The sequence below is a fragment of the Toxorhynchites rutilus genome, chromosome 1 (assembly GCF_029784135.1).
Source record: "Toxorhynchites rutilus septentrionalis strain SRP chromosome 1, ASM2978413v1, whole genome shotgun sequence".
NCBI classification, from domain to species: domain Eukaryota; kingdom Metazoa; phylum Arthropoda; class Insecta; order Diptera; family Culicidae; genus Toxorhynchites; species Toxorhynchites rutilus.
Window position 1 is genome coordinate 161,543,510 of NC_073744.1, and position 21,437 is coordinate 161,564,946.

Sequence of the window (21,437 nt, forward strand, 5' to 3'; positions counted from 1 at the left end):
TAAAAAGTGCCAACAAACCAAACCACTAGCTATATGGAAAATATTGGGCCTGGTTCTCGAATACACTTCACGGTGGAAACGGAATGAAACGTATCCGCGATGACAACGGTACGGTGTCGACATCTGGATACGAGATTAGTTTCCCACCAAACTTATCATTATAATGTCAAATTATCTTCAAATGAAATTGTTGTATGAAATTATTATGTTAAAATTATATTAAAGTTTTCCACTCACATTGAATACCAGTTTGATACGAAGAAGTTTATTTTCATTAATGATTTTTTATTTGAAAAGTGCTCATTCTGCTTGAAAACTCATCATTATCTTCGACACTTCACTAACTCGTAAAACGTAGTTCAATGGCGTGCCGTTTATTTTGTTATGTGGACATGTATGTGGACAGCCCCCTATTTTGAGTGTTCAGTTAATTTTCGACAACTGCTTTTCTTACACGTGTTTTGGTTCATCTTCGATTTTTGCGTAAATTCGAAAGTCGCGATACTTTTTGAACAGACCTCGTAAAAGGATTTTCACAATACAATATGTCATCCACCCGACCCATACTACCCTGGTTTGCTTTTAACATAATACAGATAGAATTTATTAGAAATTGTCTCAATCTCTTCGATGTACATCAACATAGAAATAATTCAATAGAAATAACGACTCTTATAAAGAATTTGAATTCTGATCGCAATCGATCGATCACGCACAATATTTCCTCACCTGTATCATCTTCTGCGCTTCTTCTTTCAGTGCTGGTTGTCCGTGGAGGTGGCGGACACATCCACAACAAATCTCCGTTCATTCGCGTTCGCTGCATGCACAATTTTCTTATCATTTAAATTTTGTGTTATATTTAATTCGATATGGGAACATAATTAAGCCCAACTCTCGGTACAAACTGTCGCTGTCGTCGTGTTGGCGAGAAACTATCCTTGCGAAATCTTGGATACTACTAAGAATAAATTCTACCCCTGCTACACAGTAAGAAATCGAGATTGAACTGAGGCATTTTTTTCGTCTGTGTGTCACTAAACTTATGTTTTGTGTCGCATAAAATACATTGTAGGTTAGCTGTTCTCTATCGGCCGATTGCATCGGCTGTGCTCTCTTTTTTATTCGCTTGCAGCTATCGTTCGCACACTCGCAACGTACATATCATCCTTACTTATCTACTTATCTACTCCTCACAATCATATTATAAAAAACATCCATAATATTCGTTACTAATTTGTATATCTTTTCCCTAAAAAATTGTTTCATATGGCAGTCTGTGTGGTGTGGATCATTCATTTAAATAGTGTACGAATGGTAAATCATCGCAATCTGATCGCATCCCTACAACAATTTTGAAAATGACACGAACTGTTCCTTTCCGTGAGTCAAGATAAAAAATCCACTGTTTTTTTTTTTTAAATTTCGTTAACATTCATAAGTTTAAGATTTGTTTTGTTTTAGACACTGTCATAAGGCTGAAAATGTGTACTTTTAAATCGGTTTCGTATCTTGGTTTTCGTTCTTGATTTTGTTTTCAAAAATATCAGAATTACTGTTACTCATTCCGTGTGGGCTCCTGTTTGGGGATGATCACCCGCCCGCTTCGCCTTTCATATTCACTTCAATGTATTGTAATCGAAAAAACACGCAGAGAAAAAGCTTGGAAAATGTCCACAAAAACAGATATCGATTCGTTAAACGTGCTCAAAAAAGTGTTCACGACTGTGTGCTCGAGAGTAAAAAACATTACAACTGTGTGTCGATTTACGGTTCGAATGACATCCACACTTTTCGAATGCATTTGGAAAAAGTAACATCCTGCTAACGATATATGTATATAAAGTGTACAACAATGAGAACTAAACATACAATTTGAAGGCTTAGCTGAAAAATTTGCGTATGGTAATGATGCGTACTATGCGCTGCTATCAATGTTTCGAGAGATCACTCCCTTCCGTTGTATGTGTGTGCGTGTGTGTGCGCACACCCGTACAGTCACAAACAGACACACACACCCGAGAGGAGAGCGATTGGATTAGTAGCGTTCTCTGATTCGCCTGGCTGGAGGCGCTTCTATGCAGCAGCGCGTATGTAGGAAGGCTGCGAGGGAGGCTGGGTCCGTTTTAAGGGTGGATGATCCGGTGACGTTCGACGTTACACAAATCGCTTTAAACTGGTTCGAATTGGAAGAGAATTGAGAATAAGAATGAGTTTCGACGTAAATAGTGTTATAAATGTGAAGTTAGATAAATAACAGTAGCGGAAACTTTTTAATTCACTTGATACACCTGGTTACTTCGCATGTCAGAAGTACTCTTGCGACAAAAGCCAACGAGCAATAGTGATTTGGTCTTCTGTTGCGACTACAGTACATCTTGGTTTTGTAAACAAATATGTGTAGACCACCGTTATCGACATTCTCCGGAGAAAGGTTGAAATGTTCAACTTTGGTGTAACAATCAACCGTCAAAAAATGACGACAATTGTTTAAAAATCGGTAATCTGGTACGGATTGCCTATTCCTATTCCAAATTTAATTCTTGTTCCTGTTCTTATTTCTGATTCTGATTCTGACTCTGGTATAGATACTGATCCAATCCTGATCCTGATCCTGATTCTGGTATCGATCCTGATCCAGATCCAGATCCAATCCTGATTCTGATCCTGGTCCTGTTCTAATCCATATTCATATCCTATTTTCTTTTCCTTTTCCTTTCCCTTTTTCCCTATTTCCTTTTCCTACCCTTCCTAACTTTATTTCAACTTCTTTTTTCCAACTTCCTTTTTCACTTTTCCTTTTTTCTTAAATCTTGTTTTTCCTACTTCCGTTTTTCTTATTTCCATTATTCCTATTCTTTTTTTTCTATTTCCTCCTTTCGTATTACCTTTTTTCCCTATTTCCGTTTTTCTATTTGCGTTTTTCCTATTTCCTTTTTTTGTCTATCTCTTTTTTCCAATTCCCTTTTTTCCTGTTTTATGTTATTGAAGCCCCACTTTGCACACTTGATATCTAAAAAAAATTGAAATGCGTTTTAAAAACAAAATTACAAAAAAAACTAACTCAAAAACTATAAGGAAAACAAAAAATTGATCAAAGAATAAAATGTAGGAAAATGTGGATTTTCATGAAAAAATACCAACAATTAAAACAAAAGTACACTGACAAAAAAAATGTTTAGAATATTTTTCTCAGAAACGTTTTTTTTAATTCTCAAAAAAAATGTTTAAATGGCCCATACAATAGCCAACAAGTCATCCAAACATCGGAAGATGGGTACTTTATAGGGATTTTTTTTTTCTATCAACAACTTTTCCATGTTTCCTTTGATAAAATTGCAACTAATCCTAACTTTGTTCACAGTCAAAATAGTGATATAGTGTATTTGACAAAGTTTTAGATCTTATTAAAATTTGAACGTTGATCGAAGACGTCAACTTTCTATCTTTTCTAGTTTCTGGAATATATGGAATTTTTGCATGAAGACTCCTGAAAAATAATGTTTTACCCGTAACATTTTTGTGAGTAAATTCTCGCTCTTGATATGTTCTTGGCATGTTTCTAAATGGAAAAAAAGTTTGAAGAACATGTACATCGCGATGATTTACACATAAAAATGTTACGAGTAAAACATTAGTAGTAATTCTTCAAAGCAAATATGAAGAATTTGTTGTTAGAAAAACTCTTTTCCTATAGCAGTGTCCTTCTTCCGATGTATGGATGACTTGTTGGCAATTGTATGGACTATTCATATTATTTTTTCAGAATAAAAAAAACGCAATTTGCATATTCTTCAAGCTTTCTTCTATTTAAAAACATACCAAGAAACTTTTGAGAGGCAAGAATTTACTCACAAAATGTTACGGGTAAAATTTTATTTTTGTCGGAGTCTCCATATTTCAGAAACGTCTTCGGCTAAAGTTCATATTTTCATAAGATCCAATACTTTATCGAATACAGTTTGTCGCTATCTTCACATTATACAAAATTGGGATTAGCTGTATTTTTTTAAAACATGAGAAAGTTGTTAGTAAAACTTTTTTCCTATAAAAGAACCCATCTTACGATGCATGGATGACTTGTTGGCTTTTGTATGGGCTATTCATACACTTATGAGTATTATAAAAAAACGAGAAAAGAAATGAATCTCAAAAAATAAATAAATTAAATAATTTTGTTTATCAGTGTATTTTTTAAAAAAAGTTTTGCTATTTTTAAGAAAATTTCATTTAAAATTTCGCAGGTCTTAATGTTTTTGAGTTGGAAATTGTAAAGATTTAAAAAAAATATTTTCAAGAAGCACTGTTTTCACACCCACAACGTTTCACTGCAATCTGCGATGGTGCTGCCAATGGCCGAATGAGTTGGCATGAAATTAGTCTATTGCCCTATTTCCTTTCTTTTTTTCTATTTGCTTTCTCTTTTTTCATATAAATGTTTTTCCAATTTCCGTTTTTCTATCACCTTTTTGCATATTGCATTGTTTCCTATTTTCTTTTTTCCAATTAGGTGATTTTCTCTACTCAATTTTTTTCTTTTTATTTTTTTCATATTTTATGTTTTGTATTTCCTTTCTTCATGTTTTTCTTCCTGTTACCTTTTTCCCTATTTCTTTTTTCCATTTCTTTCATTCCCCATTTTATTCAATTTACATTTCGTTTTTCCTATTTCCTTTCGTCCCATTGCCTCTTTTTCTAATTAACTTTTTCCTACCTTTTTTCTTCCAATTTCCTTTTTCATATTTTCTTTCTATCTCATTTCTTTTTTCCCTATTGTCTCTTTTCCTATTTCTTTTCTTTTTATTTCCTTTTTTCTGTTTTCCTTTTCATTTATCTCTATTTTTTTGCTTTTTTCCTATTGCCTTTTTTATATTACCTTTTATTTCAATAGCTGTTTTTTATTTGCTTTTTTGTTTTTTTTTTGCGTTTTCATTTCTTTAAAAACACGAGAAAAGAAATGAATCTCAAGCAAAAATAAATTAAATAATTTTGTTTATCAGAGTATTTTTTAAAAAAAAGTTTCGTTTTGCTATTTTTTATGAAAATTTTATGAAATTCAGAATTTCGCAGGTCTTAATGTTTTTGAGTTAGAAATTGTAAAGATTTTAGAGAAAAAGGTTCTTTTCAAGAAGCAGTCCTTTTACCGGAGATTTCAAGTATGCAAGGTTTCATAAATGACCACTGTTTTCACATCCACAACGTTTCACTGCAATCTGCGATGGTGCTGCCAATGGCCGGAGGAGTTGGTGTGAAACTAGTCTATTGCCCTATTTCCTGTTTCTTTTTTTCTATTTGCTTTCTCTTCTTTCATATAAATGTTTTTCCAATTTCCTTTCTATCTTATTTCCTTTTTCCCTATTGTCTTTTTTCCTATTTCTTTTCTTTCTATTTCCTTTTTCCTGTTTTCCTATTTCATTTTTGTCTAATTATTTTTTTTCCTTTTTCCTTTTTTTCTATTGCCTTTCTTTCTATTTCCTTTTGTATATTACCTTTTCTTCATATTGCTATTTTTTCTATTTGCTTTTTGTCCTTTTTTGTGTTTTCATTTCTTTTTTGCGTTTTCGTTTCTTTTTTTTTTGATCCTCCTTTTCCTATTGCCTATTAACATATTTCCTTTTTTTCTATTTAGTTTCCCATTTTTTTCTATCTTCTTTTTTCCTATTCTCTTTTTTTCATCTAATTTTTTCTTTTTTTCTTTTTCTTTTTTCCATTTTTTCTGTTTCTTTTCCCTGTTTCCTTTTCCATATTTAGTTTTTCCTATTTCTGTTATCTTCTCATCTCATTTTTTCCTATTTGGTTTTTTTCTTTTTACTTTCTTTCATGTTTTTTTAGATTTTTATTTTTTTCTTATTCTGCCTATCTATTTCCTTTCGTTTCTATTTCCTGTTCTTTTCTCTTTTTTTCGCTCGTATTTTTTTCTTATTTAATTTTTTCTATTTCTTTGTTGTCCTTTTGATTTTTTTCCTATTTCCTCTTTCTTATTTATTTTTTCATATTTCCTTTTTTTCCTAATTTATTTTTCCTCTTTCTTGTTTCCCGATCTCTTTTTTCTACCTGTTTTTTTCTATTTACTCTTTTTCTATATTTATATATCTTTTTTACTTTATTGTTTTTCCTATTTCATATTTCTTTTTTATTGTTTCATATTCCAAATCTTATTCCTAATATTTCTCCATCTTCCTTTTTTTTCTCTTTCTCGTTTTTTTGTTTTTTCTATCCCTTTTTTATTTCCTCTTTTTTCTATATCCTTTTTCTCTGTTTCCTGTTTCTTATTTCCTATCCAAGCTCGTACTCATAATATTTCGCCTTCTGCTACTTCGTCTCCTATTGCTACTCCTACTTCCACCCGTATCCAAAAAGAGAGAAAGAAGACTCTGGCTACACGAACTTGGGTACTAATGTAAGTAACACAGTATTCGAAAAACGGGAAGTAAGTTATATCTGTGGTATAACCGAAAGGTTGACGTAGGACTATCGTTGGTTTAGTGTTCATTTGTTTGAAGATGCATTCGAATGAACTCTCAACGAATGGATGAATAATATTTGGGAAAATTCAAAAACGAAAGCGTTACGAAGGCACAAGTTTTTGAGCTTCAATAACTGTTTGTCGACTGAACGAGGTGACATGGTTATCACTTCATTCGGAAGATAAAATGTCTACGAGTTATATCCCCTGCAACTATTAATAGAGTCGAATGAACTGAAGAAGTTTTAAGTATCTGTAATTCAAGATAACAACAAATTATTGAAATCACAAAAATCTATAAATGTGGGTACCTATTTGAAATTTTGTCTCAGTCATGATTAATATGCGGGTGATGCAAGACACGGCTAGCAAAGCAAGATTGTCGTTCGCTTTGTGCACAACGACTACGATCAACTTGTTTGTAGCAAAGGCAAAATATTCAGCAGAATCACGCAAACTGGCGCAACATTTGTTCTCTGCTTTCTTATGTTTGCCCTACACATGATATGTTGCTGAAAATCTTTCCCGCCTTTGTGTGTGATATCATGTTTGTACCATTTCCAATAGACAGAATATCTGTCACTTCCAATCAGTCTACATGAATTTTGCGCACACTCTGCCCTTCCTCGAAACACTCACTTCCCGTTCGAGAAATTGTTGAGTGAACATCGTTTGCAGGCGAGCGACGAGTGGGAATGAATTATCTTTCTTAAGATTCATTGTGTACCCCTAATAAGCTTCCGGAAGACGTAATTTTATGTTGACCGCACTTGATTGAAGTAATTACAAAAATAATGTATTTGAACACAGTATTTGATAAACTCTATCGCTTTGAAGAAATTTCGATTTTTGAGAAGCAATATTTGATACAAAGTCTTTCAGATTAAACGCTCATGCAAAAAAAATCGAATAGCTCCTTTTAAAAATATTTTTTCGCTTCTTCGATGGTAACACTGTATTCCCCACTTCGGGACGATAATATTCGGCTACTCGTTCAGTCTGATCGGATGGTTCTTAGTGTCAAGATGTACAATTCACAAGAACGTGCATTTTTAGTGAAATCGTATTACTCGAGCAACCGAAGCTTAAATGAAACTTTGTCCTCTTATGGTAAGTTGTGCATGAAGAATTTTGTTCACCGTTTAAAACGCGATTTCTGAGAATTCAGTTGACTTTTACTTTCGGGCAGTCGCTAGTCACCTTCTTCGCAACTTCACAAGTGTGAAGAGTGAGTTTTTTTTTTGGGCAGCGGTTGTTGTTTTCATCTCCCCGGTAGCAGGTAACGGTAGATGCTTAAACGAACACGACGCACCAGTGCCCTTCGTTTGCACAAACAGGTGACATCGTTCATCAGCTATTTTTTGATGAACGAAGTCAGCTTCGCCACATCAATCTTGTAGTAGCGATAACATGCTCCAACCGGTGTACAATTATAACTGGGTGGATAGCCGAGCGGGCACCCGCTTATATACAGATTTGTGTGATTTCAATAACTTGTTTTCAAAACAATTTTAAGCTATTGAAACAAGTTTTTGGATCAAGCATATAACGCGTAGACATTTTATCTCTAGAATGGTTCGGTTTCCATACCATTTCGTTCAGTTGGTTAGAAGGTATCAACGCTCAAAATCTTGTTGGTCCGGCGTAACGCTCTTGTTTTCGAAACTTTGAAACTACACCCCAGTATAGAAATGAAAAACGTAGTCTTACGTCAAAAGAAGATTCCATATTTAACAGCTGTCGGCGGTGTACTTCGTCCGTGGCAACAACAGTCTCATTATTCAGTACCCACATCTAGTGATCCCCGATTTTTGAAATTAATCGTTTATCAACTAATTGAATACTTTTCAGCAGTTTGTTATCCGATACGATTGATTGTCCCAAATAATCGATTTATCGATGATTCGGCACACTGAGAGAACTAATTTGTTAAACAAATATTTCTCATTTGTTAGAAAGTCATCTGTCAAAAAAGTTTTCATTCCGCCTGAATATCAATTATTATCTTTTACGCTCCCCTAAACTCGTGAACGAAGCTCAGTTCGCGTTGACGGCATTGAGCTTCGCTCACGAGTTTAGGGGAGCGTCAAAGATAATGATTGATATTCAGGATAAAACTGTAGCGACTGTAGGTTTTTTTTTGCTCTGGGTTTGGTTCGATTGATCGACGTAAATTATTCGTTCGCTTCGATTATTGGTTGCGCAGTATTCGTTCGATTAATAATCGATTTCTGTAGGAAGCATTCGATTGATCGATTAATCGAACGATTATTGGGGATCACTACCAACGTCTAGAAGAGACCGCTGGATTGCTGAAGTTACTGAAGTCAGGTTGAAAACAGTTTTGGGTACGTAATGTATCATTCTGCGGAGAGGGACTGCTACAGGGACGGTCTTGAAAAAAGTGATCAACCATGGGCTCTTAGCGAGGACTCCTTTCATCGCTCTGCTCGACGATAAAGACTGACGCACAGATGGGACTCACGAATAGCGACAAAACGAACGCAACTCACCTGCATCGAATGCATTCGGGTTGATATAGCTGATGAGATCGTTGTCTGACATAATGGTCAACTCCTGAGGTATATTGGTGACTGCCGCAACCGCTGCTGCTGCCTGTTGCTGTTGTTGCTGATGCTGCTGCTGCTGTTGCTGCTGCTGTTGTTGTTGTTGTTGCTGTTGCTCTGAGCCACTAACCAGCTGGGCAACCATGGAGGCATTCTGTGCAGCTGCTTGCTGCTGGGGCGAGGCTTGCTGAATTGGGGATGTCGCCGTGTCCATTGGCTGCTGAGGAGGCTGGACACTGGTGGACGCTAGCGAAGTCATGATGGAATTACCTACATCCATTTGCTCTGGAACGGACTGAACGTGCTGCACAACGGGTGACTGATGTAGATTCTGGTGGGCCGCAGCTAGATCTAGCATTAGAGATTCGGATGTCTGCTGCTGTTGTTGATGTTGAAGGCTTTCCGAAAGCAGTGTTTGCACGGCTGCTATTTGTTGTTGTTGTTGTTGTTGTTGCTGCTGTTGTTGCTGCAGAGCGTTGGCGATGACGTCTGTGCTCATCGGCGCGGATGGACACTGAGGTAGAAGATTCGGTTGTGACATGATGGATTGAGACGGTGGCTGACATGAGGTAGTCATCATTTCCTGTGCATTCATCGAGATCAGCGCGTTGATGGTGGACTGAGTGGTAACGGAAGGTTCTCGGGAGGTGAGAATTTCTGCTGCCGCGTTTAGAATGATATCCTGAACGGCTTGGGTGGTTTCTTTTGGCTGAGTTTCGATCATATTGGCCGCCACTACAGCCATATTGTTAAACACTTGGTTTGTCAGTAGACCAGCGCCCTCGGAAACGGCTGCGGCGGCAGCGACAGCAGCTGCCGCCGTGGATGCAACCATCGCGTTCGAGGGTGTACGGATCATCGACGAAGGTGATACCGCCGGATTGAGAATTATGTCCGGTGACATGGTGGTGTGCGGATGGGGACTCACTTCAGTGGACGAAGACGCTGATGGTAGCACGAGATTGGCGCCTGCTGGAACTGTTATCACATTTTGCGAATTTAACATAACGTCCTGGGAAAGGGGTGAATGATTGCTACAGCCACCTAGGATATCACTGTGCAGCAGTCCGGTTGGAGTTGTTGCCTGCGAGTGCGAGCTACCAGCACTCGCAGCAGACAAAGACATCACGGACTTTATATCCAACATGCCTGACTGCTGTTGACTGCTCACAATCGTTGCGAGGGTCGATTCAATTGTCTGTTCTTCTAGCGAACTTGGTTGAGCAGCCGCATTCAGCATACCTTCCACGTTGAGTTGTGCTTTTATTTTGTTAACTTCATTCAAACTACCCAAATCACTGCTAGTCGTGATCATCTGCTCAATCTGGTTTCTGGCGTTTGCCGCAGCCACCAGCTGCTGCTGGTGCTCTTGCTTAATACATAAATCCATTACCTTCAGATCGCAGGCCGACGGCAGAGTGGAAGAGTTACTCATTTCATTCGTTTCCATCAGTGTGCTCAGTCCGGTCCGGAAGCCAGTAATACCGCCGGGAATTGATCCAACGTCAATCGAGCTATTGTCGTTGACCAACATCGACATGCTGGAGCTGTCGTCCATCAGATCCATGCTCGGTTGCCGAATACTGCGTCGCCGATACAGCAAGTGGCTGTTGTCAATGGAATCGGCCGAATCCGAGAAACGTTCGAGTGAATCCTCGTTCATCAACGGACTGCGACTGTTCTCATCGATGAGCTCCGATTTGAAATTTGGTGGCGACGAAATACTTAGCTGGTCGGACAGCAGTGAAGGCCTTCGCGTACCGCTACTCAGCGGTATCACATTGATCGGGGGAGGCATCATACCGGTGTCCAACTGGTCCTGTGCTGTGCCCAGCTGGGTGGTCCACAGAAACAGAGGCCTCTTCTCGATCGTATCACTCGTTGAGCTCGCCGTTGTGTTGCCTGTAAGTACAGATACAAAAAGTAGAAAAAGAAACAGAGAAACAAGTACAGGACATTAATAAAAATGGATAAAACAACGCGCGGTATAAAACTGAGCGATCGTAACAAAAACTAAGCTAAACTTATAAGCTAGAGTCATCTTATGTCGTCGCTGAAAAACCTGAAAGTGCTGAAAAGCTAATACAGAGAAAATAATGGCTCATGATAAGTGATTTGTGACGAAAACTTCTTTGATCCATCTTTTTTTTTGTTCAACCCCACAAAAGGCTAACCCAAAAATAGACACACACACTCTCACTCCATCATATTCTCGATCCTCGAGCACACCGTTACGACGTTGGATGCAATATGACTATATGATCGGTTGGAAATTTATCTATTGGTAATCATATCATACGAACAATGTAAAGGATCTAGTGGTTTCGAATATAAGGTTTGTTCGCGTCAAAATCTGGACACCCCCAAACAATCACAGCTTCGGAAATAACGTTTGCATTAAAAAAATGGACAAAAATTGCCGACTTTTCATACACACGCACACGCACTGACGAAACTACCCATGCAGCATCAATCATAGTAATCCATGAGTCAACAGAAAAATTGACAGCTCTATCGGTCGAACTCTAACCGTAATGGCGAAAACAGTGAAGCTAATCCGTTCAGAAATGTGCGCGTTCGAAAAACGGTACCCCGCCGCGTCGTAAACGGACATCGTATAGTACTTTGTGGACGCCGGATACGCTTGTTCCGACATCTACAACATCTTGGCACTATTGGACAACAATCAGAGCATGAAGCTCCAGAGGATGCTGAAGAGGAAGATTGAGGGAAAAGTGGCTACATCGCTGCGTGCGCTTGGCCGGGAGGTCGGTGCAACCGGCCGAACAGTGAAAAAGTACCTGGCGAACATAGACATACATGTCAGCAAACGGAAGTCCCGTCCACTGGTCTCTGAGCTGCAGGCAATGACGCAGCGGCAGCGGCTGAATAAGATGCTCAAGTCGATTTTCCCGGCGAATCGCGACGTGGCGACGAGACCTTTATCACCCTGGATGGCAACGACTGGCACTTCGTATTTTACTTCCCTTACGAAGGAAGTGAGCTTTGAAGTGAAGTTTATTTCACACACCAAGTTCCCCAAGAAGGTGCTGCTGTGGCTGACAATCAACGAGAAGGGGATGTTAAAGCCGCTCTTCTTTAGCTCCGGACTGGCCGTGGACGGGGAAATTTCTAGTACGGAGTGCCTGCCGGAAGTTGCGTCGTTCATCAAGAAATACCATCAGGGCGAAGACGCGGTGTTCTGGTCGGATCTGTCGTCGGCCCACTACTCGAAGCGATCGTTAGAGGAGATGGACCAGCTTAATATCGATGTGGTACCCAAGTCGACGAACCCGCCCAACGTCCCCAGCTGCGTCCCATCGAGAATTTCTGGGCAAACCTGAAGCGTTAGATCTACTCCAACAATTTGTCGCGAAAAGTGAGAAGGAATTGATAAATAAAACGAAGAAAGAACTCAAAAACATGCCTTCACGCAGCTAGAAAGAAGGGAAGTGGAACAAAAACGGATATGAGGAACCACCACAAGGATGCGAATGTAAAACAAATATTACGAAGTGGAGGCGATCTGGCGTAGTGGTAACATCCATACCTCTAACGCTGAAGATCACGAGTCCAATTCTCACTTCCGACATGGAAGGTAGAAGTGATGAACCAACCAAAAAGTGTTGAAAGTCACTATAATACAGAAAAATAAAAAATATTACGAAGAAGACCAGTTGTTTCTGTACGCACCATTTCTCGTAAAATAAGAATGTCGCCAACATTCGTGCACATTTCTAAGCACCGACAAGGCATGAAGTCTTTCAAGGTTTAAACTGTGCCGAACCGTAATGATAAGCAGAATACGACGGCCAAAACACGCGCTCGTATGCGAATATTTGACGAAGTTCCAGGCGTTATATAATGGACGATAAAACGTATGTCCTAGACGACTTTAAGCAGCTTCCTGGTATGGCTTTATACCGTGCCATGAAACGAAATGACGTTGCAGAGCATTTCAGGACAAAGAAGGCCATGTTCGGGCGATGAGGCTAAGTACCTATCGGACCGCCCTCGTAAATGAGATAAAATTGTTTAATAGATTGAAATTCTAGCAAATTTGTTGTTTTTCAAAATTGAGGTGTCCAGTTTTTTTTTTCGCGATCGCGCCTTAAACGGTCACAGTCAGCAGTTTTACGTAATTTCCTTAACTATAAGCAGTTGATGAAGCGAATCTCGAATGTACAAGACGGAGAAAACGACTTCGCATTCAGCCAAACGAACGGAAATAAATAGTCCAGATATTTATTTCCACCCAAAACGAAACACACCAGCAGGGTCATACTTCACTTTTTTTTTAACTTATACAAAAATCATTCGGTAAACCGATTTTCTCAGTATGACCAGTACTGGGTGATTCAGGATCAAAGAAAAAGTTTCGCTGTTCTTAAAATAAAAAATCGTCCATCGTGGTTCAGTTCTGCTCCTCAGGTGGCGTTGATGATCTGAAAGGGAAAAAAACGGTGTATGCTGGCAGCACTGCAAACGTTGACGATGAGTTGTTGTTGGTTGTTTTTGGTTGATGTTGATTCACGCTGATGTGGAGATAGAGAGGCGTGTGTTTACGTGCGGCACGATCAATGAGATCACAGAGAGCAGAGAGATAGAGAGAGCGTGTCGAACGCCACGGGTACCCGCTATTCTGATCGTTGCGAATTGGATGATGTTTAGGCACGGGTAGAGGGATAGTTTTTTTTGTCTGGAAGAGGGGTCGGAATGTGAATTGGAGAAACCGAGACTGGGGGGATTCACGCTGGATTTTAGCTACAAAAGAGGGGACATTAAAAGAGATTTCGAGTTGAAAACAAAAACAAAAAAGATAAAGTATGAGAATATGCACAAAATAGTGAAAAATAACTGGTTGTCATGTTTTATCAGTACCCTTGATGAGTAACAGGAACGTGGTCGTGAAGGTGAGAGCAGAGATACCGGCATGGTTGATGGTTTCGGATGCCTACGCGTGTGACAGCAGCATGTTTACTCCTCTTTCCGTTTCACTTTTTTTAGTCGATGGCAGCGCGCGGTCGTGCGTTACTTTAGTTTTGTGTGATAGTATACAAGTTTCATAACAATGGCGATCGTAGGACTCTAACCTTACGAAAAATCTACATCGTTCGATTTCACCGTTTCTACTTATAGTTGGCGCACACAAATATCGCCATAATTTACTAAATGCTACGAACCGCAAGTCATCGGGAATAGGAGCAAACGGTCACAACCTAGATCTATGGAGAGGAGAAAAAAATGGGGGATTTGAAATGATTGTGTAGATACTATAGTGGTTAGTTTTTTCATATGGTGACAAATGTGGAAGAGGGTGGGTGATTCGATTTGATAAGGTAATCCAATTTGGGAATGAATTTCTAAAGGAACCAAACGATTTTGAGTCGAACCTAGCTGAGTTTGTGTTTTATTCTGATCAAACTGATTTCAATGAGTTTCTGAACAACTGCAACCATGCGCATGTTTTTATGGACGCACTAGCTGACCCGGCAAACTTCGTCCCGCCCAAAATTTGTTTTTTGTTATCAATACCTTCAAACATTCACGTTTTCTTACTAAGCGCAAGTTCATGAGTTCAATCGCAGAACTGTTCATTGATTGATCTTCTAATCGACCCCGTTGAATTGACCTTTTGCTATATAATTCCTAGTACTTCTACCCAAACTCATCATTATAATATCAGATTATTTTCAGAAACAATTCTCGTTCAAGATTCTTCAACCACTTGCAAATAACATGTTTCTCCGTTACATGGAATAAATGTTTGATACAGAAAATATGATAGAATAAAGACAGACCCCTCCCCTCTTCTCTCCTTAGACACTCCTATTCACCATAGAAACGTGCCGTGCCTCCTAAAATCTTCACATGCCAAATTTGGCTCCATTTACTTGATTAGTTTTCGAGTTATGCAGAAATTTGTTTTTCATTTGTATGACAGCCCACCCTAAGTACCTCCCTGGTACCTATCTTTAAATCAGGCGCTAAATCTGACGTACGTAATTATCGTGGAATTGCCATTATCTCTTGCATTCCTAAACTATTCGAAGCAATAGTCAACGAAAAAGTCTTCCAACAAGTAAAGAATAGAATTACGTGTATGCAACATGGCTTCTTCAAAGGCCGTTCAACTGCAACTAATCTGTTGGCTTTTGTGACTTTTATTTTGAATGCAATGGAAAATGGCAAACACGTAGAAACTCTTTACACTGACTTCAGTAAAGCATTTGACCGCATCGACATTCCATTACTACTCTTCAAATTGCAGAAAATATGAATGGAACAAAGACTCTTAAACTGGCTCAATTCTTATCTAACAAACCGTGAACAAATTGTTCATTTTCAAAATTCTCTTTCAAATCCAGTAAAAGTCACTTCGGGAGTCCCACAAGGCTCTCGTCTTGGTCCTCTTCTTTTCATTCTGTACGTTAATGACATCTCCTTCGTTCTCAAGCGTATCAATGTACTTGTGTATGTCGACGACATGAAGCTTTTCGCGGAAATTGGAAATGAAAACGACATCGAAGCATTTCGAAACGAAATACATGTATTCCATACTTGGTGTGATAAAAATCAACTAACACTGAATGTGAAAAAGTGCAACTCTATAACATTTAGCAGAAAAAAACATGTACCAAATATTGTAATCTTGGAAATCAAAATGTAGAAAAATGTGAAATAGTTAGAGATCTAGGCGTCGTCCTGGACTGTAAACTCACATTCATAGAACATTACAACTCTGTAATAAATAAGGCGAATAGTGTGTTAAGTTTTGTCAAACGCTTCTCACATAACTTCCAGGACCCATACACAATAAAGCTTTTATATATTACATATGTAAGGCCTATTCTGGAATACTGTAACATCGTTTGGAACCCGTATATGGTCGTACATGAAGAACGCATTGAGTCAGTCCAGAAACAGTTTCTTCTATTTGCTATTTGCTTCGTAAACTCAACTGGACCTCATTTCCACTTCCTTCATATGAAGCACGTTGCATGCTCATAAACATCCAAACACTAAAAGAACGCCGTGAATTTGCAATGCTTTCTTTTGTTAATGACCTAATTTCGCAACGAGTACAGTCAGCTGAATTACTAGAAAAACAAAATTTCTATGTACCTGGGCGTCAACTAAGAACGCGAAATTTGTTTCTAACCAAAACATCCAGAACAAATTATGTAAATAACGCCCCTATCAATCGCATGATGCGTATATACAATCAGCACTACGAAATAATTGACACAACAATGAATAAAAAACAGCTAAAAAGAAACATGTACCGCAAAAATAATATTTAACCTAAGAAAACATTGTAACATTAGTGTATAAGTGTGTAGTCTACATTTGTTTGACGAAATGAATAAATAAATAAATAAATAAGAGAGGGAGAGGAGTATCAAACCACCGTAAAAACATTGATTGCACCCTAAAACCTTCACATGCTAAATTTGGTTTCGTTTGCTTGATTAATCCTCGAGTAATGCAGAAATTTGTGTTTCATTTGTATGGCAGCCTCCCCTAAAGAGGGGGGGAGAAGTATCTTACCACGATAGAATCATTTATTGCACCCTAAAACCTCCACATGCCAAATTTCGTTTCATTTGCTTGATTAATTCTCGAGTAATGTAGAAATTTGTGTTTCATTTGTATGGTAGCCCCCCTTAGAGAGGGGGGAGGGGTCTCAAACTACAGGTCGGACTCGATTATCCGGAGACCCGATTATCCGGAATTTTAGACTTGATCATCCGGAGTGTTTTATTTTTGATTTTCGGAAATTTTGAATAATTTGTATAATAATTCTATATTGAATAGCTTATATGGGTATCAAAAGAAAGGGGTTGACTAGTAGAATGCAGTTATTTATGAAAAATGCAAATCCAACATGGCGGACACTACAAAATGGCGGATAACATATTTTCTCAGAACCCCATAAATATCGGTATCAAACGAAAGGGCTTGACTAGTAGAACACAGTTATTTATGAAAAATGCAAATCCAAAATGGAGGATTTCATATTTTCTCAGAACCACATCAATATGGGTATCAAATGAAAGGTTTTGGCTAGTAGAACACAGTTATTCATGAAAAATACAAATCCAAAATGGCCGCCACCGCAGGATGGCGCCATATATATTTTTATCACAACCCCATCAATATGGGTATCAAATGCAAAGGCTTGACTAGTAGAACACAGTTATTTATGAAAAATGCAAATCCAAAATGGTCGCCAGCACAAGGTGGCGCCATGTATATTTTTTTCACAACACCATCAATATGGGTATCAAATGAAAGAGCTTGAATAGTAGAACACAGTTATTTATGAAAAATGCAAATCCAAAATGACGGATTACATATTTTCTCAGAACCCCATCAATATGGGTATCAAATGAAAAGGCTTGGCTAGTAGAACACAGTCATTCATGAAAAATGCAAATCCAAAATGGCCGCCACCGCAAGATGGCGCCATATATATTTTTTTCACAACCCCATCAATATGGGTATCATATAAAAGGGCTTGACTAGTAGAATACAGTTATTTATGAAAAATGTAAATCCAAGATGGCGGCCACTACAAAATGGTGGATTACCAATTTTCTCAGAACCCCATCAATATGGGTATCAAATGAAAAGCTTGACTAGTAGAACACAGTTATTCATGAAAAATTCCCAAAAATGTATCAAAAGAAAGTTCTCGACTAGTAGAACATAGCCGATAATGAAAAATACAATTTCAAGATGGCCGCAGTCCCCAAACAACTAATTAAGTTTTGAATGATTTCATTCAGATTGACCTGTTTCTATGTATGTTTGAATGTTTGTTGGGTTGTCCCAAATTAATAGAAAATTGACCCCGTGTCTGTTGAATGATTGATCTGAAATTTGGAACATACATTTAATTCTACTGTCATTATAAAATTGCGTATTCCATGATCTTGAAAAATTCAATTTGGCTTGATTTTGAGAATACCCTACACTATGAACAACATAAATTCGAAAAGGTCGCCGCCACTAAATGGTCGACTATGTATTTTTTGCAATCCCCGCAATATTGGTATCAAATGAAATGATTTGACTGATAGAATACAGTACAGGTCGGACTCGATTATGTGTGATTCGATTATATACAATTTTGGACTCGATTATATTCAGTTTGGAAAAAAATATTTTTTTTAAATTTTTGATATGATTTATTTCATGAAAAATGTAACTTTTCAACGTTAAGGTGAAGCTTATGTGGCTATTACATGTACAGTGCACAGTATTAGCTTTTAAGTGTTTCACTTCCAAAATGTTATTAAAATTCACTAATTTAGTTGTTCCACTACTATATCCTGTACTAAATTTTCTCATCTTTCAAATGAAAGCATCAGAACCGCCTTCCGTAGCGTACTTTTTAATGTAGAGCCAGTATGAAGCAACAAAGTCCGAAACAAAACAAAAAAGTTCTATAGCTATGTCATTGTTGAAATTCGAACATATGTGTAGGAGGATTTTTTTCATCAAAGTCTATCACCTACTGAGAGAATCTAGATAAATTAATTTTTTTCATGTGAGAAAGGTGTTTTCTGACTTCAAGGGGATGAATCAAAAATCAAATTCCTCATTTGTTTTCAAAAAAACCAAAAATACATGCAAAAAAAAAACAAATAAAGAAAAAAAATTGTTTTGACTCGATTATCCGGAGTGAAAAAAAAATCAATACTCCGGATAATCAAGTCCGACCTGTATCATGAAAACCTTCCCCGGCCACAAAAACCCCTACATACCAATTTTCATGTCGATCGTTTCAGTAGTTTCCGATTCCAGAAGAATCAGACAGACAGACAAACCTCCTGTCAAATTTAGTAACCATAATATTTTGGATCTCCAGTACCGAAAAACCATGCTTATTTTATTGCTTCTTTATTTGGATCCATATATTAGGCTGTCAAAAAAGTCCTGCGGTATTTTTTTTTTAATTTTCATTTGTTCATAAAATTAGTTACAATCATCTGTTTTAAGTCAAATATGCGCCGTTTTGTTCGATGACTTGTTCCCAACGAGATGCCAACTTCATAATACCCCTGTTATAGAAGCTCGCTTCCTTATTGGCAAAAAACTCGGATAGCCAATTTTCACAGGCCTCTTTTGTGGCTAACTTCTGACTACCTAGCTCGTTCGCCATGGACAAAAACAGGTGGTAGTCACTTGGTGCAAGGTCCGGACTATACGGCGGATGCAAAAGAACCTACCATCCGAGCTCCCGGAGCTCCTGGCGCGTCACCAAAGAAGTGTGTGGCCTGGCGTTGTCCTGATGGAAGACAATGCGTCCTCTGTTTATCAAAGATGGCCTCTTCTTCATGAGTGCTACCTTCAAGCGGTCCAGTTGTTGGCAGTACAGGTCCGAATTGAGCGTTTGGCCATAGGGAAGCAGCTCATAATAGATTATTCCTTGACAATCCCACCAAACACACAGCAGAACCTTCCTGGCCGTTAATGAGGGCTTGGCCACCGTCTGAGCCGCTTCAGCGGGCTTCGACCACGACCGTTTGCGCTTCACGTTGTCGTAAGTGACCCACTTTTCATGGCCAGTCACCATCCGCTTCAGAAACGGGTCGATTTTGTTGCGATTCAGCAGCGATTCACATGCGTCAATACGGTCAAAGATGTTTTTTTGCGTCAACGTGTGTGGCACCCATACATCGAGCTTCTTTGTGAACCCAAGCTTCTTCAAATGGTTAATAACGGTTTGATGACTTATCCCCAGCTCTTGTCCGATGCTACGGCTGCTACTATGCCGGTCTTTCTCGGCTAATTCAGCGATTTTGTCGCAATTTTCGACGACAGGCCTTCCGGAGCGTGGCGCATCTTCGACGACCTCTACATCAGAACGAAAACGTTGAAACCATCGTTGTGCGGTGGAAATGGAAACTGTATCGGGTCCATAAACTGCACAAATTTTATTGGCAGCTTGAGATGCATTTTTGCCTTTGTCATAGTAGTATTGTAAAATATGTCGGATTTTCTCTTTATTTTGCTCCATATTTGCGACACTATAACTCACGAATGACTTAACCAAACAAAACACTTTCAAGGACTATATTATAGCGCGCAAAAATACCTTTCCAACAAGCTATAGTATGACTCGATACAATGAATACAACTAGAACTACGCGCTTACAACGACACCTCGCGGAAATACCGCAGGACTTTTTTGACAGCCTAATACATTTGTTAGAAATTGTTTTTCGTTATGAAAGATACAGCAAAATAACTGATGATCATTTGGAAAATTCGATTCGCGTAGCGACCTCTAGCGTCCAATTAACTAATTCAAAAATGTTGTCTAGGTGAAATCGAAACGGCGTTGAAGTATGTTTGTATTTCAGCATTTACTATGTTGAAATAAAATAATAAATATTCTAATAAGCTTCTTATTGCCAGAGAGAACACCCAATTTAACCGTGATCATATTATAAGCTTTCATATGATAAAACAGAATAGTTTCTAATTTCAACGCTGTGGTGAGCAATAAAAAGAACCGGTTGAATCTGTATATTTCACATTTTATCATTAACAGCTATGGGAAAAAAATCATTGCGGCCCGCATCATGCCAATACCTGTCCACCACCGGTTTAATCAGTATTGGCTTGCTTCGACCTACAATCGTTTATTATAGAAACATCCATCGTAAAGATGATTGAAGAAGTACCGTTCTGAATCATTTTTCGGACAACATCATATTTCAGACACGTTGTTCTAACATCTTGAAATGCTTAATGCACTGTAATATAACTATCAAATTAATATCACAATTGCTTCTTTAGAGTAATCCCTTGGTTTCACTATCATTTCACATGAGAACTACATTTGAATTATAACATAATCGGCAGAAATCTTACAACACTACTCATTATCGTTTGTGTTTGACGTTTCCTTAGCGTGAGCACGTAGAATTTATCCGTTCATAAATATTTAATTTTTTCCCGTGTTTCATCAGTTCTCATCATCGTTAATAGTTTACTGTGATTGCTTGGTAAGTGTTTCGCAGTTGACTATAACATATAATCAAGTATAATGTAATTTTCGTCCAAAAAATTACAAAATTAAGTGTCGTAAATTTGATTTCAATCTGTCCGAAATTTGATTTAGTGTCCGAAGTTTGATCCTTATTCGTTTAATTTGAAAAGCATTTTATTCGATGATTTTTTTATGTTTTCAATCAAATAGGTATCAAAGTAGAAAGCTTAAAAGCATATTGAACTAATCTATTAAAAATATCAACCAAATAATACCTTTGCATAAAATTTAGATCTGTTTTCTGCATCATATGCCTTAAGCGTCCGAAATATGATTCAGAATGGTAATAAATAATCATGTAATTTATTTAAATATTTTGTAAAATATTCCACCAAAT

The 21,437-nt window shown here is 37.9% G+C and overlaps 1 protein-coding gene across 5 annotated transcripts in view; it reads right to left on the minus strand.

Moving 5' to 3' along the window:
- Positions 1-560: 560 nt before the first annotated feature.
- The window catches only part of LOC129762044 (nuclear factor of activated T-cells 5), a 106,672-nt gene continuing 85,795 nt past the window's right edge, over positions 561-21,437 (minus strand). For 4 of the 5 annotated variants that reach the window (XM_055760020.1, XM_055760017.1, XM_055760018.1 and 1 more), the window contains 2 exons: positions 8,980-10,935; positions 563-2,176 (listed from right to left, as the gene is read on the minus strand). In XM_055760020.1, the coding sequence (XP_055615995.1) occupies positions 2,172-2,176; positions 8,980-10,935 (1,961 nt within the window). In that variant the 3' untranslated portion in view covers positions 563-2,171. Of the gene's footprint in view, positions 2,177-8,979; positions 10,936-21,437 lie in introns of all 5 variants that reach the window. The other variant, XM_055760016.1, reaches the window with a different exon arrangement.